Below are 19,064 nucleotides of genomic sequence, written 5' to 3'. Positions count from 1 at the left end.
GGGACCACTCTGTCAGCGTCCTGTCCCCCGGATCCAAAAATGCCTAATTAAAAATCACTAATAAATGTGGAGAGCGGCTACAGTGTTTGGACAGATTCAAGCCTTGGACTGATGAGAGGGCACAGTCCTCTCATTGCCACGTGCAAGTCCCAGCTTGAAGGGCAGAGCCCTCCCAGCACAATTATGGCCAACAGCTGTAGTTGTGAGCTTGAACCTATGTTCCGAACACATGGCCCCAGGTGCCTGAGTGATGTGGGCTTGACAGAGTTCAGGTGCATGTAGTTGAGTAGGATTGAAACCCAGGAGAATGTTGTAAACATCTTGACCACGCCCTTACTTTGCCTGGTGGAATCTGCTATAAAATAAAGACATGGCTCTTAGTCCATGGCGCTGTGTCTCCATCAGAGAAGCAGCGTCCCACCAAGACCCAGCTTTCATTCTCTTGTCTGTCTTTTCTCCATCCTTCACCGCCCCCACTCAGGTTCACCCTTGGCCGGCGCGGCACAAATAAAGCCATTACAAATTATCTTAAGAGCAATGACCGCGCATATCCTGTAGCTTCAGGAAAACACTGGGCACTGAGAGAGAGAGAGAGAGAGAGAGAGAGAGAGAGAGGGAGAGAGAGAGAGAGAATGAGAGAAATAGCTCTGAGTGTTGTTATGCAAATAGTCCTGACCTCTGAAAGGTTCCCAGGAACCCTGGGGCCACTCTTTGAGAACCTTTAATTTAGCTTAACCTCCTCCTTTTATATGTAGGAGGAATGAGGTCCAGAGAAGTAATGGTGACAGTTTTGATGTCAGGAGTCTATTGTTAGCCCAGGGTCATATAATTACGTTTTCCGTGCAAAAGCAGACAACATCTCCGCTTAAAAGATAAGAAAGCAGAGGCACAGAGCGCCTCAGGAGTCACCTGATCACCACCATCTGATGGTGGACGCCTGCTGTGTCCGGGTTGGCATTCAGGGCCTCCCACCTCTTGTTGGGCCTCCCTCATCCCCTCCTCTCCTGATGCCAGGCCTTGTGACCGAGTGGGGGCTAACCGAGCTCAAGGAGTCTGGCAGAGAAGACGATGAGAGAGAATCACTGATCAGCTGCCTCCTGCATTCCCCCTACTGGGGATCCACCTCGCAACCCAGGCATATGCCCTAGACCGGAATCAAACCTGGGACCCTTCGGTCCACAGGCCAATGCTCTATCCACTGAGCCCAACCAGCTAGGGCTCGATTAGTTTTCAATATGAATTTTTCACATGTACTATTCTGTAGCCTGTTTTTTGTTTGTTTGTTTTGTTTAATAGTAATACTATGACATCTGTCCACATAAACACTTATATATCTACATTATTTTTTAATGGCTATGTAGTATTCCACCACATACTTTTCCTATGATTTAGTTTCCTGAGAACCCTTTGAGACGCATTTAATTTTTTATAATGTACAATAAACAGTGCTGCATATATTTCCTTGCACATGTGTAAGAGTATATCTGTAAAACAAATTTCTAGAAGTACAATGCCTGGGTCAGAGGCTGTATATTTTTCATTTTGGTAGACATTGCCAAAAGATCTTTACAGAGGAACATAGACTTTACACTCCCAACCATGGATGTTAGTGGCAAATTTCAAAAGAGGTTGTTTTTTAAAGCAGGAATAATTTCTCAGAGGGCCTCACACACTGGATATATAAATGGGAAAGACTTCTTATATTATTTCAGCTCTGATGCTCTATTGTTGTTTACTTGTAATGCATGAGGTCTTGTCTTCCTAGCTAGATGCTAAGAGCCTCAAGGGTGGACATAATTTATTATGCCCAACCCCGCTTCCACATTAGTTTGGTCCCATGAACTTGCCAGCACTTATTAGATTCATACATGGAAAAATGACAGTTTTTTAAAGTTCAAAATAAAGAGATCTTAAGTCTTCTTTTTTCTTTTCTATTTTTTTTTTACAATAAACATGTATATTTATTTTAAATCAGTTTGGTACATTCTGTTTTTCTTGTGTAGCTGTTCAAAGTGAAATGCCTGTAGTCACTCAATTCTGACATCAACAATAATAACAGCCACTGATTTATTTTTGAGCATGTACTATGAAACAGGTATTGTCTTAAAATGCTTGGCATGTACCATCTCACTCAAAGATTACCAAATGAGAAAGCTATTACTCTTATCTGTATCTTCAGCGTTTCTCAACCTGTGGGTCGCGACCTCTTTGGCGGTCGAACAACCCTTTCACAGGGGTCGCCTAAGACCATCCTGCAATCAGATATTTACATTATGATTCATAACAGTAGCAACATTACAGTTATGAAGTAGCAACGAAAATAATTTTATGGTTGGGTCACAACATGAGGAACTGTATTTAAAGGGCCAGAAGGTTGAGAACCACTGCATTAGAGGAAAGTGAGGCACAATGAGGTTAAATGACTTGCCCAAGGACATATGTTAAAAATCACAGGTTTCCCAGAGAATTCTAATTTTTTTATTCTGAGGTCTGTGCTTTTCATTTCTGCACCATATTATCATGTCATATAAAATTCAACTTAATCTAATTTACCATCCATGCAATGATCAACCATACCTCTACCATTTCCCATGGAGCTGTCTGAGATTTGAATTGGGGTAAAGTGACTAGACGTTTCCTCATTTGTGTAAGATCCCCGTTTGGGGGATATTATCTTTTATTTTTTTATTTTTTCAATATATTTTATTGATTTTTTACAGAGAAGAAGGGAGAGGGATAGAAAGTTAGAAACATCGATGAGAGAGAAACATCGACCAGCTGCCTCCTGCACGCCCCCCAGTGGGGATGTGCCCGCAACCAAGGTACATGCCCTTGACCGGAATTGAACCTGGGACCCTTGAGTCCGCAGGCCGATGCTCTATCCACTGAGCCAAACCGGTTCGGCTTTTTTTTTTTTTTTAATCTTTTAGAAAGTGGTTATTATTTCCAAACATTCCTATTGTTCCCAACTATGGATATATTTATGAAAGAAGATTCTTTCTTAGATAAAAATCACGACTTTCTTCAAATTGTAAATTTCACATGCAAAAGAGAAAAAGCCCTAGAGAAGAATCCCACCTATTTTTACTAAGGCTTACTTGTGAAACCCAAATTTTAGAAAATGACAAGCATGATAGGATTAAAACTACTTTGAACTTTCATACAATAGTCTTATCACACTTTAGAACCTGAAAGAGGCTTGGTTATAGTGAGAAATATTATCATATAACAAGCAATATCTTTATATGTGTGTCTCCTTGGCCATGGAAATAGCATCCATAAGAAAACATGGCATCCATATTCAGTTTTTAACCTGTAAAAGAATGAACAAGAAATCATACATTTAAAAACAAAAAAAGAAGGTTTTTTGGTGCAATCACCCTTCATTAGAATGGAATGATGGTTTAGAGGACTGTTAACTTAGAACCAAAATTCTCACGATATTATCAAGTGCAAAATCTGCTGTAATAGTCTATCCCAGTTGAGTGTGCAGGGTCTATACAGCGCCCCCTGGTGGCTGTAACTAACCGGAACAAACATCCACAAACATCCAAGCGCATACCTTGTTCTTCCTTTTACGGGTAACATTAGATTTATTGCTGCTTTTCCAAATAGATCTGAAGGTGTCCGAAGAGATCTGAGGAGTGACTGTAACTTTTAAGACTGGGAGTTTACCTGAGAGGGGGAAGAACATAGTAGTAAATGGATAGGATATCTCACAACTCTCCATTTCATGGACTGAGTCGTAGGCTTCTGAAAGGGACATTATCCCACATTCTTTTTTTTTAAAATAATATGTTTTTATTGATTTTAGAGAGAGAGAGAATGGGGCGGGGAAAAGGGAGGGAGAGAGAGAGAGAGAGAGACATTGATCAGCTGCCTCCTGCATACCCCCATACTGGGGATCGAAAAACTGGGGAATGTGCCCTGATAGGGAATCAAACCAGTGATCTTTCGATGCATGGGATAGCACTCAACCAACTGAGCCACACCAGCCAGGGCTCCCACATTCTTATGGGAAACTTTCATCACACTTAATACCCTTTCCCTGTATCTTCTTGATGTGAGTGACCCGTGACAATGTATTTCTGTAATAAGTCCCACTAGTCCTCTCTTTTCTTTTCCCACTGTTTATATATTTTACCTGGTGGTTGTGATAGCCTTCTAACTGGACTTCCTAACTCCAGATTTCCCAATGCCAAATTCATCCTGGACTCTCTTCCAGTTTAGTCATCTGAAGCGAAATTCTGATCCTGGTATTCATCAGCTCTTTATTTTTAGTGGATCTCTCTTGTTTTTATTTGTCTAGCTTCCATTTTAGCTTTCTTTCTTGAGTTTTCTTTGGGGTTTCACTCCCCTGCCCTTCAGGGGTGAGCACATAACTCAGAGCTGGCCACTTGGTGTATTTCTTCTCCCTGCACAGTGATTGTTAACAGGTGTGCATGTGACTCATTATGGCCTAATGAAATCAGGAGAAAGGCTCTTTCTTGAGTTTAAACTAGCAGAATGTAAACTTCTGGCTAATGCTACCCAACTTGTCACTGTGTGGGAAGAATTTCCTGAGAATAAAGTCAACACAGATGCAGATCTTCTAGGAGATAGAGGTAGGTAGCATTATTTGAAGCCCTGAATCCAGCTGGACCTATAGCTAGAAACACCCCTGGACTTTTAGTTATATGAGTCAACAAATTTCCTGTTTTTTAAAAAAATATTTTTAAATTGATTTTAGAGAGGAAGGGAGAGGGAGAGAGATAGAAACATCAATGATGTGAGAGAACCATTGATCGGTTGCCTCCTGCATGCCCCCTACTGGGGATTGAGCCTGCAACCCAGGCATGTGCCTGGACCAGGAACTGAACCAAGACCTCCTGGTTCATAAGTCAACACTCGACCACTGAGTCACACTGGCCAGGCTCAACAAATTTCCTTTTGTACTTAAATCACTTTGAGTTGGTTTTGTATCACTTGAAACCAGGAGTTCTCACTGATTTCCTATAAAGGCCTATGATATCATGATTTATAAGATGACCAAAATATATTTCTCATGTGTATTTGGCCTTAGTTCATGGTTGGGAGCTCCCAGCTCCCAAAACCCTTGGAATTTCCTGAGTAATAAGAGAAATGAGGACAGCTTTTGTTATAATATTTGGCCCCTTGTCCCAGTTCCTAAAAACTGCTTCAGAGCCATAAAGGTGAGATGGTGTCTTGTTATACATAACAAGCCCCTTTCAACCACAACTGAGTTTATATTAATGAGTTGACTTTTGGAAATCCCCTTTAAGAATGGTTGTTGGTTGCCAAAGGAACCAACCATGAACAAAAGGTTGGAACTTTCAGTCCCACCCCCTGACAGAGGATGAACCAATCACCAACAGCCAGTGATTTAACCAACCATATCTCTGTAATAAAGCCTCCATAAGGACCCAAAAGAATGGAGTTCAGAGAGCTTCTAGGATGGGAACCAGGATGCTTCCACATGCCAGCACCCAGGCCCAACTCCACGAGGACAGAGCTCCTCTGTTTGGAATGTCACCTGAGGTATCATTGTCTGTTGATTTGTATCCTTTAATATCTTTTGTAATAAACTGGCAATCTAGTGAGTAAACTGGTTTCCTGAGTCCTGTGAGGGGCTCTAGCAAATTAATTAAACCCAATGAGGGGGTCCGTCAGAAGCACAGGTGACAACCTGGTCTTACAATTGGCTTCTGTCTTGTGGGGCAAGGCCCTTACCATGTGGAATCCGATGCTGTCTCCAGGTAGATAGTGTCAGGATTGAGTTGAATTGTAGGACACCCAGCTGGTGTGAATAGTACAGCAGTTCGGAATGAGCGGATGTGGGCAGGTAGAAGGGACACAAACTGAAAACACTCTACCTGTCTTTCTGGCTCTCAGTGCTTCAAGTATGTCAGCAGCAGCCATTTCTCCCAGGACATTGTTTCCAAGGTCAAGTTCCCTTAAGTGGGCAGAGTATTTGATCAGGCTGATCAAAGAAAATGACAAAACAAAATGGCGTTGTTCCCAAGCATAGTTATTCAGAGAAACTCACTCCTGTTATTTTGGAGTATGATCTTTCTTCTTAGGTTCTCTTCACCCTCCACCTCCAACCCCCCTTCCAATGATGATGCACTGACCCAGTTTGAAACTAGAGAAATCCTGAATCCAGTTTTTTCCAATTTAATCTCTAGTTTGGATGTCTATTCTAAGTAAGTTGGTAGAATAAGGATTTTTGGTTGCCTTAAATCTTCCATTTATTTATTTATTTATTCATTTATCTATTCATTCATTCATTCAAAAGGTATGGTATAGTATTGTCAGGGCCTCCCAGTCTTATAGATTTTACACAGCAGTAATGTATTAAAAAACAAACAAACAAAAACTTGGGAGGACTGACAAAGGTCAGTTTGGCAAATTTTAGTATGTCAAATAAATAACAACTCTCACCTAGCAACACTATAACAGAACAAATATTTTACATGAAATTAGGAAGGCCATAGTCTTGAAATAAAGGATAGTTTTTTTACAAACAAACATGTTTTTATTGATTTTTAGAGAGAGGGAAAGGATGAGATAGAAACATAGATCAGTTGCCTCTTGCACACCCCCTACTGGGGATGGAGCCTGCAACCCGGAGATGTGCCCTGACTGGTAATCGAACCAGTGACCTCTTGGTGCATGGGTCGACGCTCAATCCACTGAGCAACACCAGCTAGGCTAAAGGGTAGCTTTTAAAATCAAGTTTAGCTTCATGAAAAATGAACACTCTGCCTGTCTTTATTTTTCCAATTTCATTGAGGATTATTGAACCAACTTGTCTTTGGGAATTTCTGGCATCATGAATGGACATGGAATCTGGGTAAAGGCCTGGGTTACTAGGCAGCTTCTATTTTTTGTCAATCATGTGATCATGAGCAGGCCATGTGCCTTTTGGGCCTCACTTTGCTCATCTCTAAAATTGGCCTGAAAGGGGCTATTCTGCCTATTTCATAACATTGCGGTGAAAACATAATGCAGCAGTTCCTATGAAAGCATCTTGCAAAATGCAATAGCAAGAATGCTATTATAACGAGTGCATACTTACTACATGCATATTATTATGTGCCTAACATTGCAGGGATAAAAAGGAATTTAACACATGGCCTCTACTCTTGAAAGAAACTGTGAATAAAACAATTTTGAGTTTTTACCGTGTGCGGGGATATGAAATTTCAGTTAGGGTCAATAAGTGAGTACAAGGCTATACTTTTGCTCTCTGTACACACTTTCTATGATTCTCAGGCAGAATTCAAGGCCAGGGCTGAGTGATCCCGCCAGACTCTCCCTCTTGAAGGTCTTGCTCCCAAGGATACAGTCTGTCTAATCAGGACTTGACCAACTTTGGGTTTCTGAATGGCCTGATTGTGTCCAATTGCTTCATACAAGCTGGGCGAGAACAGGCTTGCTTCAAGGAGGAAGCAGGGATGCACAGAAGGAGGGTGGAGAGCATTGAAGACAAACTTTACAACGCCACAGTTCTGCATCTAGGTCTGATTTCAGAGGCCCTGGGTTTAACCACTACTCAACACAGTCTCATGTCAGCTGTGGTTTTATAGAGCATTCACTATGCATCAGATGTGATCATGGCCACCCACATGCCTACGCCCTGTGCCTGGTACAAAGGGCCTTCCCAGGGTATGAGTGTGGCTGAATCCAGCCCAGCTCTGCTGGCTAAGTCCTGGGCCCTGAAACATAGATCTGGGAGGGTAACTTCCTCGGACTCACTGGCCAGCGGTGGTGCCTCTTTTCATTCATCTGCCCAGAGGGGTCCTTTTTTCCAATTTGTATTAAGGTGCTAGCTGGCGCAGTAGGCACTGTCTTTAGCAGCCTACATACACAATCCCATTCAACCCTAACACAGTCTCTTGAGTTAGATAATATTATCCCCATTTTTACAAATGAGGAAACAGATACAGAGGCGCTACTTCACTTGCCTAAGCTTATACTGCTAGGAAAGCGTGGAGCGAGAGTGTGAGCTAGGCAGTCTGCTCGAGAAGAACCATGAAGTATGATTCAAATATGCCAAGAAAGTGTTCTAATCCCCAGTGTTCCTCAGTTATTATGCTTTCAAAATGAGGACAAAAAGATGTAAGTGTTCAGCGTCAGAATTAAAAGGACACGGGGAAGGGACTACCAGCGCTGGTGCACATGAGCTGTGTGTACATCCCCGGCACACGGAGCCGGCAGTTAGCTGCACAGGGCCCCATGCTCCGACGGGCTCCTCACTCGGTTCAGTGCTCTGCTATTTCCATCCTAAAATTCTTAATATTGAACAAAGGCCCATGAGTTTGCATTTGCACTGGGTCCCCACAAATTCTTTTTTCTTAAAATATATTTTTATTGATTTCAGAGAGGAAGGGAGAGGGAGAGAGAGCTAGAAACATCAATGATGAGAGAGAATCATGGATTGGCTGCCTCCTGCATGTCCCACACTGGGGATCAAGCCCGCAACCCAGGCATGTGCCCTGACTGGGAATCGAACCGTGACCTCCTGGTTCGTAGGTCAAAGCTCAACCACGGAGCCCTGCCGGCCAGACTGGGTCCCCACCAATCTGCAGCCAGTTCTGTTGTCATCTGTAGTGTGGTAGAGCAGAAAGCAAAATGACGGTCCGCCATGCCATTTCTGTGAGTGTAGGCCTTCCCTTAGGATCTCATCCTGAGACCAAGATGGGCTACTGCTTCTCTCCCAGAGAGGGAAAACCTCACTTAGCACTGTTAGCAACTTGCAGGTAGATAACTGTCCCCATGACTTATCCCAAGCACTAGTTTTGGGAGATGAACAAATAAAATCTCTCAATTTTCTACTCACCATGTTAAGATCTGAGTGAATTCCAACAAACTGTTTTCTCCATCTTTTCCTTTTCCATCTATGCCATTATCTGCCAAATACAATTTCACTAACCAAGGACCAGCTTCAGTCAAACCTTTAATTTTTTTCTTGATTCCTACGAGAAAATTTGTGTTGTATTATTTTACACAATAGTTCCCCCATTTACCACAGGTTTTAAAAAACCGTACAGACTTATTTCACTCGTGTGGGTAGATGCATTTTGTAATACAATTAAGGAAATACAAGTAATTTAAGAACTCGTTTTAAAAAACACTCAGTACATCCTTTGTTCTTCACAACAGCAAGCTCCAAATTGCTCTGAATGAAAGGAAATTTCATTGAAGACTGAGATTGCTTCCTTTACTTTTGCTAAAGAAGAAAATCAAGGTCTCTGGATTTTCTTGATAGAAGGATGAGTTGTCCGCAGATCCTGGGGAAGTGAGAGCCCTTACACGGAGTTCGGTCTTTTTAAAGAGCCTGTAAAGTTGTCACATTTTCTTTGCTCTCGAGAAGGACAAATTCAAAGGCAAAAGAACCATTCTGCCTTCACAGACTGCATGACTGAGGCCAGTGGTTCTAGAGTCTGGTCCACCTTTGTCAGTCTGTCCAGCTTGCCTCACATTCAGTGTCAGTGCTGCGGAGTTTAACACCAGTTCAAGTTTAGGAGTTTAGCAGAGAAAAAATACAGGAAGGGGATGGAGAAAGAGGACGGTGTGGCTATATTGCTGGCTCATCCACTCAGTAAGTGTGAGATGGCAGATTTGAATCTCCAGTCCCAAAGCCAGGTTGCTTTGGGGGGCGGGGGCTCCAAGTGTTTGAAGTTATATGTTTCATGTGCAACAGGACCCTCTAAACACTAGCCAACTACTTCATCCTGGGGCTCAACTGAAAAACAATAATCTGTTCCAAAGCCAGGAAGAAACTGGGTGGGACTTGGAGATCATGTATCTACATGTGGTTTTGTGGGGGCAATTTAAGGGATTTTAAAGGCTCGCTTAGCTATGCACTAATTTTGCCTGACATGCAAAAATCTATTGATTTGAGAACATAACCCCAGGGCTAGACAGGAGTCTGGGACTTGAGTGCATTCAGCGGGCAATATTTTTGAGCTCTTATTATGTGCCAGGCACTGTTCGAGGTGATGGGAATCCAACAGGAAACAGAACTCCCTGCCCTCATGAAGCTGACAGGAAGTGAATGCTAACTAGTGAGAAGAGAGAAGAGTTGGTGATAAGTAAGTTATTTTTTAAATGTATGTTTTAAAAAAGATTCCATTGGTTTCTTTGGATATGCATCTAATCTGCTGGATTACTGAATAAAAGTGACAGGATTTCTTTGCCTCTAAAACACAGTCGGAGGGATGAAAACTAGCCTGTCCTTTGGTTTTATTGGGGATATGCCTAGTTTGTCCAAATTTCATTTGTCCTTACATCCAGGGCATGGGGATGATAGCAAATGACAAACATGAATCATACAACGGTGCTAACATACTAGAATAGTATCTGGCACACTGTAGGTGTTTAATAACTGTTCGTTGAATAAATGAGTGAGTCCATGAATGATAGAAACAGAGTGCAATCATTTTGTGGAAATTTCTATCTCACTGTTCATTGTGTTTCCAAGTCTAGTGTAGCTAATAATGCCTGGAGATTCATGAACATACATAGAATATATTTCTATTTATCCAACCTCTTCACGAATATAAATGTCTTTGAAAAGTTAAGGTTATGATAAAACACGAGGCCAATGGGGCCACGGCCAAAGGCCACATTCCTGTGCAAGGAGAGAAGCAGCCTCAGCCAGTCTACATCCCCAATGTAGCCAGCCTGGCCCCAACGTGTGCCATTGGAGAGGGAGGGCGCCCCCTGGCCTGCCATTGGCCTGGTGCAACTCACATTCCCACGGGAAGAACAATCCAAATCTCCCTCCAACTGGTGGTAAGGGAGGTAACAACGTCATCTTTGCCCATGAAAACTATCAGGTTGGAAAATGCTAGTTGAAACTACTCTCCAGAATTTCGACCTCCAGCGAGTCACAGTGCCCTATGAGAGGGGACCATGGCTGGTGCTGCTGCTCAGTACAGTGACTTCCTCTTCTGGGCTTTTCACCAAAGTCCAAGCAGAACCAAATGCTTTTTTTCTGGATGGCAAACAACTTCCTTGGAGTAAAGGTGAGTCCATGCTCAGCCCCTGGTAACACTTGATCCACTCCAGCTGTGCACCTCGACCTATTTTCACCTAATCTTACATTTCTTTCTTTCTTTCTTTTTTAATATATTTTATTGATTTTTTACAGAGAGGAAGGGAGAGGGATAGAGAGTTAGAAACATCAATGAGTTAGAAACATCGATCAGCTGCCTCCTGCACACCCCCTATTGGGGATGTGCCCGCAACCAAGGTACACGCCCTTGACCGGAATCGAACCTGGGACCCTTTAGTCGGCAAGCCCACGCTCTATCCACTGAGCCAAACCGATTAGGGCACATTTCTTTACTTTAAAACAAAAACAAGCTCACCAACAATGACCACTTTCCTTTATTCCCCTCTGTCTCAGAGAACTTGGCAGTGGCATAGCAATGCCAATTGTGCTAAGAGGCCCAGTAAAATGGGAAGAATCTCCGGGTTTAAAAATCTCTCTCTGAAGAGTGCTGTGTGACTCCCCAGAAAGTCACCTAACTTCTCTGAACCTAAATTGCCTCGTTGCTAAAACAGAGATCATAATACTCATCTCTTAGATGCATTGTGAAGATGGACTGGGAGGCGTGGTGAAGTTAACAGTTGTAGAGGCACTTAGAGTGCAGTAAATAACACTGCCTCACTTCCCAGTTTCGTTTCTGGATTTGGTAAGTCACTGAAACACTGGAATGGGGGCTACCTGGTGAAGAATCTCTCTGTGTAAGGTGTCCCCCCTTTTGCCACGGGCTTCCTGAGGATCAGACACATATTGCTGACAACTGCACGTGTTCCCTGGAAGCCACCCCATAGATCCAATATGAACCCTCCCAACTCGGTGCTTCCCGCCACTTGCTCTTTGGTTAATTGCCAAGATCCCCCCTTTGTTCCTGACTTCAGAATCTTCCTTTCCACCCTCACTGAACCCAATACCAGGTGTTGTCAGTTCTCCTCCTAAATACATATAGACTCCTATCTGTCCAACTCTGCAGCCTCAGCTCTGTGCTTTATCCTCTCTTCCCTGCACTGTTGTAAAATTCTCCACACTCATCTCCCATGATGTCACTGCCTTGCTTCGAAAGCACTGTGGCTCTTCCTTCACGCACAGGAGAAAGTCTAACTCCTCAAGGGCATTCACGGCTTTGGCCCTGTGGGCCCACCGGCCTTTTCAGCAACATCCCTGTCATTCTCCTCATGACCACTCTGTGGCAGGTGCCACGCCTCCCACATGCCCAGCCCTCCCCACTCGAGGCACTTTCACCTCGGACCTTTTATCTGGTGGCTCCCTTTGCCCAGAATGCCCTCTCTTTTACAGCTGATGAACCTTTTCTCATTCCTCCCAGAGAGAGCTCTTTTTCCTATGTGGACCAGCATCCAAAGGTTAAGTATAAATTTTCATGGAACTGGAAGTTCCCCGGAGAAGATTCCTCAGCTCGCCCTTCCTTCTCTGGCCTCTTCTGGGACTGCCAGGATAGGTGGGCATCGGATTGTTTTGCTTAATGACTTCTCAAATGCTCATCTGTGGATGCCAGGTCCCGGTAGGATCTTCTTCTTGAGGTAGATTTTTTTTAAAGCTTGTTAAAAATAGCTCCCCGCCCCCCTGTCCCCCGCCGCCCCATCAACAAGAAGCATGTGTGACTGCCTGTGTAATTACCAGCAATTTATAAACCAGAACATAATTTTGCATTTGCCTTATTGCAGGTCTTAAGGAAGCAAAGTATAATTAGTGTTGGTTGATTCACACCTCAGACCTTGGAACCTGTCCACAAAAGTTTCCACCGTTTGGTATCACCCCAGGATAAAATCCCAAGTAAAGTAATTTCAGGGTTATGACCAGTAACTTCCTGGTTTGGAACCAATAAAGTTCTTTTGAAGATTACATCTTGACTTTGGAACTTGACCTTTGAATTCCTTAATGCTGTTGGCATGCCTATGGACTGCGGCTATGATAGAAGCAGTAATGCCTTATTTGGGGGGAAGTGAATTTGCCACGTGGGTGGCATTGGTACTCTAGTAAATGTCTAACAATCCCAGGCTGTGGACTGACCGTTTTATGGTTGGATATTGCTTCCCAGTCCTAAATCCTTAAGAAGGAAGACAACCCTGAGAGCTATGGTGTGGGGCTTGGGCTGGGAAGCAGAGCAGGCATAGGTGATGGGGCACTCCTGGGTCTTTCAGGAACGTTTGGGGCCTGGGGTGACATGGCAGGACTGGCTGAATGGGGCTCAGGGAAGATAACTGCAGATGACTGTTCCTGAAGACCTTGCAGTGACTTCCAGTCTTGAGCCATCTTCTGGCTCTTTATGGGCTGATGGGCCTGTGACTAGGCATAGGCCAAGCCAACATCACTCATTTGAGTGTTGACACCCTCCAGGCCCAGGGTCCCCAATTCTCACAGAGAGCTCTGGTACAGAGCCATGGGGCTCAGAGGTGGGCCAGATGGAGTCTAGAAGAAACAGAGAAGCCAGAACAGAAATGGGCCTGGGCCCTGTTTGTTCTGTGGTTGCCATGACAGAGAAAAGGCATCTAGGAGCTTCACTCTGCCTCTGATTTTCTTCACTGAGCAAAAGAAATAAAAAAATAGGCAATCTGATTTTCTTCCACGGTTAAAGCAGTTGTGGTTCTCAAAGTTAGACCCTGGACTAAGAGCATCAGCATCACGTGGGAACTTGATAGAAAAGCAAATTCTCGAGCCTTATCTCTGAGCTACTGGTTCAGACCTTGATACGCGGGGAGCAATCTGTGTTCAGTGGTGCTTTGAGGCAGGACTGACTTGGACAAACAGACGTTTAACTTCTAGAAGCACAGAAATGGAATTCCTTGCCTCTTCTAATAACGTATAAATGGCTGCTAAATGTAACGCTGTTGAGTTCTTGTAATTATGCATTTGGAGGGGACTTATAAAAGGTGTCAGGCTTCTGTGAGTGCTGTGAGTTCATCCTTCCAAGCAGCAGGCCCCAAGCCTGCTGCCCACAAAGGAGGAGCATAAAAATAGTTTGTCTGTTTCCAGTTGGGGCCAAATGGAAACCATCTGGACTCCTTGCCCAGGAGGCTGATGTGTAACAGTTCAAGCTGACCCTTTATTTTGAAACAAGTAGAACTCTTCTACCAAAGGCCAAACTCACCCCCAACCAAAGACCTTATGACTTCAAAAGAATCTATCCCATGTGAGGAGCTGTGTTTATATTTTCTTTGCATGAAAATGGTCTCCTCTTATGAGAAACTATAAAATAAATGTATACTCAATACAAGTTGTTTCTATTGATTTGAGGCACAGAATCCCTTGGGTGACAAAAGACTTTAATGGCTCCCATTTTCTACTGGGTTAAGTCCAACTCTTCACCTGACATGTGAGGGCCTCTTTCATGTGCCCACACCTTCTGCCAGGTCACCTCCCCATCCTCTTGTGCCAGCTCCACTGGGCTTGGGGCTTGCCTTGAAAAGGCCTGCCTTCCTCACTAAGGTCTTTCCTCACGTAAGTCCTTTCTTTCTTTCCGCATCAGGTCGGTTCTTGGCTCATTCACAGAAACTTCTCTCCAGTTCTGTACCTGGGGGGGTGGGGGGGGAGGGGGGAAGGCCCTTCTCTGAACCCAGGTTCCACGTTTGGCCCTTGGCAGATGCTGCTTTTTGTTGTTGTTTCCTAGGTGTGTATCCTGCTTCTTAACTACACGCTGAGTTGAATTTTGTCTCCTCCCAAAGTCCTAACCCCCAGTTCATCAGCATGTGACCTTATTTGGAAACAGAGTCATGGCAGATATAATTAATCTAGATGAAGTCATATCTAGAGTAGAATAGAGTGGGTCCTAATCCAATGTGACTGGTGTCCTTATAAAAGGGGGACCTTTGGACACAGACACACACAAAAGGAGAACGCCAAGGCAAAGGTTGGGGTGATTTCAAGCCAAGGATACCAAAGGTTGCCAGCAAAGCTCCAGAAGCTATGAGAGGCCTGGACCCCATTCTCCCTTAGACCCTCCGGGAGGAACCAACCCTGCCAACATCTTGATCTTGACTTCCAGGCTCCAGAACTGTGAGACTTGTGTCTCTATTGTTTAAGCCACCTGGTCTGTGGCAGCCCTAGTAAACGAATATACCCCTGAAAGGCAGGAGCACACGTGTGCCCCACCCAGAGCTGGCACGTGATAACCATCTTCAGTTGAGGCAGCTACAAGGACCAGAAGGTAAGCTCCTTGGGACAGGAACCAGGGACACCCCTTACTGCATCCCTCACACACCAGCCCAGATGGCCTTGAGGACAGTTTCTTTCATCAGTGTGACTGAAAGAGTGACCAGAGGCAGCCAGCAGTTCTTCAAGGCCTCTAACCTCTTGAATTTTTCCATTTGGAGTAATTACTGTAGCAGTAGGTGCCCACAGCCCATGAAAAGAGGAAGTGATTTCATAAAGGGAGAGGAATAATTAAAACAACAACAAAAATACCTTTTTTTCTCTTCTTCTTCTCTGAAGTAGCTTTCACAGTTCCAGTTCCAGATGACTTGGTCATCTGGTTCAAAGTTGAACTTCCTCTCTGACTGGCTGTATGGGGGAAAAAAAAAAAAAAGGATTAAAAAAGAAAGCCTGTTCAAAGATGCATGGATGGGTTTTTGACACACTTAGATATTGGCTCTTGCCTTCATTTTACGAACAATTTGGGCAGAGATATTTCTCAGAAGAGCGAATTATCCCACCCATTGTCAAAATTGCATTCACTTCAGTTCAGTCCTGTCTTTTTCATATTTATTTCCTCAAAGACCTGAGGGGAACAAGCAACCAAGTAGGGTGCCGAGAATTTTCCTGCAAGGCCTCCCATAAATTCTTCACATCCCACAGCTGCCCTCTGTAAAATAGTTCCAAATCTCTGGGATTTGTAAGACTGTAGCAGAGAGGAACATATTTTTTGAAATATTTTATAAAAAATATTAGTGCATTATCTCTCTGGAGTCATATCACCCTTCTTTTTATTTTTTTTAGATTTTAAAATATTTTATGGTTATATATCTTAACAGATGCCTATGACCTGAATGCTCACCTCAGGCTAAAGGTAATTAGAAAGACTCTCCTAGAGTACATACCCTTGACCAGAATTGAACCTGTGACCCTTGAGTCCACAGGCCGACGCTCTATCCACTGAGCCAAAGCGCTCAGGGTTCACCCTTCTTTTTCTGTCTCTTGCACCCTACACCACATCCATCAGGAAATGGTACTGATGTAGAAGCTGACCTCTCTCTACTACCCTCGTCTCACCTGGGTAGGCACCCCTTACCTGGTTGACAACAGTCTCCCATAAGGACGCCCTGCCCCTGCCCCACCCAGACAGTTTGCCACACAGATGGAGGGGTCCCTCTCAAACCTAAATCCTAATACTCTGCTCCCTCCTAGCTAACAAGGCCCTTGACTCCAGGTCCCTGTTACTACCCTGCTTGCCCCTTGCTGTTCCTTGGGGCCTTGGTGCAGGCCATTCCCTCCGTCTGGAATGCTCTCCCCATTTATCCGCAGGCTCACTCCCTCACCTCTAGTGTCTGTACACAAATGCTACCTTTTCTAGGAGACCTACACTCAACCATCTGTTTGAAATCATACCCCACCCATCCTCCTTCCCCAAACTCCCACGCTTGCCTATCTCGCTTGACGTTTTATTTTTTCATGGCAGTTATCACCTTCCAACAAACTGTAGCACATACATTTGGGGGGGGGAGGGGGGAAGGCCCTTCTCTGAACCCAGGTTCCACGTTTGGCCCTTGGCAGATGCTGCTTTTTGTTGTTGTTTCCTAGGTGTGTATCCTGCTTCTTAACTACACGCTGAGTTGAATTTTGTCTCCTCCCAAAGTCCTAACCCCCAGTTCACCAGCATGTGACCTTATTTGGAAACAGAGTCATGGCAGATATAATTAATCTAGATGAAGTCATATCTAGAGTAGAATAGAGTGGGTCCTAATCCAATGTGACTGGTGTCCTTATAAAAGGGGGACCTTTGGACACAGACACACACAAAAGGAGAACGCCAAGGCAAAGGTTGGGGTGATTTCAAGCCAAGGATACCAAAGGTTGCCAGCAAAGCTCCAGAAGCTATGAGAGGCCTGGACCCCATTCTCCCTTAGACCCTCCGGGAGGAACCAACCCTGCCAACATCTTGATCTTGACTTCCAGGCTCCAGAACTGTGAGACTTGTGTCTCTATTGTTTAAGCCACCTGGTCTGTGGCAGCCCTAGTAAACGAATATACCCCTGAAAGGCAGGAGCACACGTGTGCCCCACCCAGAGCTGGCACGTGATAACCATCTTCAGTTGAGGCAGCTACAAGGACCAGAAGGTAAGCTCCTTGGGACAGGAACCAGGGACACCCCTTACTGCATCCCTCACACACCAGCCCAGATGGCCTTGAGGACAGTTTCTTTCATCAGTGTGACTGAAAGAGTGACCAGAGGCAGCCAGCAGTTCTTCAAGGCCTCTAACCTCTTGAATTTTTCCATTTGGAGTAATTACTGTAGCAGTAGGTGCCCACAGCCCATGAAAAGAGGAAGTGATTTCATAAAGGGAGAGGAATAATTAAAACAACAACAAAAATACCTTTTTTTCTCTTCTTCTTCTCTGAAGTAGCTTTCACAGTTCCAGTTCCAGATGACTTGGTCATCTGGTTCAAAGTTGAACTTCCTCTCTGACTGGCTGTATGGGGGAAAAAAAAAAAAAAGGATTAAAAAAGAAAGCCTGTTCAAAGATGCATGGATGGGTTTTTGACACACTTAGATATTGGCTCTTGCCTTCATTTTACGAACAATTTGGGCAGAGATATTTCTCAGAAGAGCGAATTATCCCACCCATTGTCAAAATTGCATTCACTTCAGTTCAGTCCTGTCTTTTTCATATTTATTTCCTCAAAGACCTGAGGGGAACAAGCAACCAAGTAGGGTGCCGAGAATTTTCCTGCAAGGCCTCCCATAAATTCTTCACATCCCACAGCTGCCCTCTGTAAAATAGTTCCAAATCTCTGGGATTTGTAAGACTGTAGCAGAGAGGAACATATTTTTTGAAATATTTTATAAAAAATATTAGTGCATTATCTCTCTGGAGTCATATCACCCTTCTTTTTATTTTTTTTAGATTTTAAAATATTTTATGGTTATATATCTTAACAGATGCCTATGACCTGAATGCTCACCTCAGGCTAAAGGTAATTAGAAAGACTCTCCTAGAGTACATACCCTTGACCAGAATTGAACCTGTGACCCTTGAGTCCACAGGCCGACGCTCTATCCACTGAGCCAAAGCGCTCAGGGTTCACCCTTCTTTTTCTGTCTCTTGCACCCTACACCACATCCATCAGGAAATGGTACTGATGTAGAAGCTGACCTCTCTCTACTACCCTCGTCTCACCTGGGTAGGCACCCCTTACCTGGTTGACAACAGTCTCCCATAAGGACGCCCTGCCCCTGCCCCACCCAGACAGTTTGCCACACAGATGGAGGGGTCCCTCTCAAACCTAAATCCTAATACTCTGCTCCCTCCTAGCTAACAAGGCCCTTGACTCCAGGTCCCTGTTACTACCCTGCTTGCCCCTTGCTGTTCCTTGGGGCCTTGGTGCAGGCCATTCCCTCCGTCTGGAATGCTCTCCCCATTTATCCGCAGGCTCACTCCCTCACCTCTAGTGTCTGTACACAAATGCTACCTTTTCTAGGAGACCTACACTCAACCATCTGTTTGAAATCATACCCCACCCATCCTCCTTCCCCAAACTCCCACGCTTGCCTATCTCGCTTGACGTTTTATTTTTTCATGGCAGTTATCACCTTCCAACAAACTGTAGCACATACATTTGTTCTGCCTTTTAGGAACTGCCTGGCTCCCACCCACCCTGCACACAGACACCCATGCAGCACACGCACGGCAAATGCGTTCCCAGCCTCTCCTCTGGGGCAGGCTCTCTGCTTCATGCACTAATGTCTCCCAAGCACCAGTACTTGGCATACACAAGGAGGGACACGATTGAGCACAGACACGTTGGGGAAGGAAGGAAGGAAGGAAGGGAGGGAGGGAGG

The 19,064-nt window shown here is 44.3% G+C and overlaps 1 protein-coding gene across 4 annotated transcripts in view; it reads right to left on the bottom strand.

Annotated features, from left to right (window-relative positions):
* Positions 1–2,911: 2,911 nt before the first annotated feature.
* Positions 2,912–19,064, bottom strand: part of LOC102250640 — a 35,726-nt gene continuing 19,573 nt past the window's right edge. For 2 of the 4 annotated variants that reach the window (XM_014542700.1, XM_014542698.1), the window contains exons 8-11: positions 17,599–17,694; positions 8,843–8,978; positions 5,874–5,980; positions 3,324–3,675 (exon numbers count right to left, since the gene is read on the bottom strand). In XM_014542700.1, coding sequence (XP_014398186.1) covers positions 3,524–3,675; positions 5,874–5,980; positions 8,843–8,978; positions 17,599–17,694 — 491 coding nt within the window. In that variant the 3' untranslated portion in view covers positions 3,324–3,523. The other 2 variants (XM_014542701.1, XM_014542702.1) reach the window with 2 other exon arrangements.

Source organism: Myotis brandtii, unplaced genomic scaffold (assembly GCF_000412655.1).
Source record: "Myotis brandtii unplaced genomic scaffold, ASM41265v1 scaffold312, whole genome shotgun sequence".
Lineage (NCBI taxonomy): Eukaryota > Metazoa > Chordata > Mammalia > Chiroptera > Vespertilionidae > Myotis > Myotis brandtii.
This window is presented reverse-complemented; position numbering and strand designations above follow the sequence as displayed.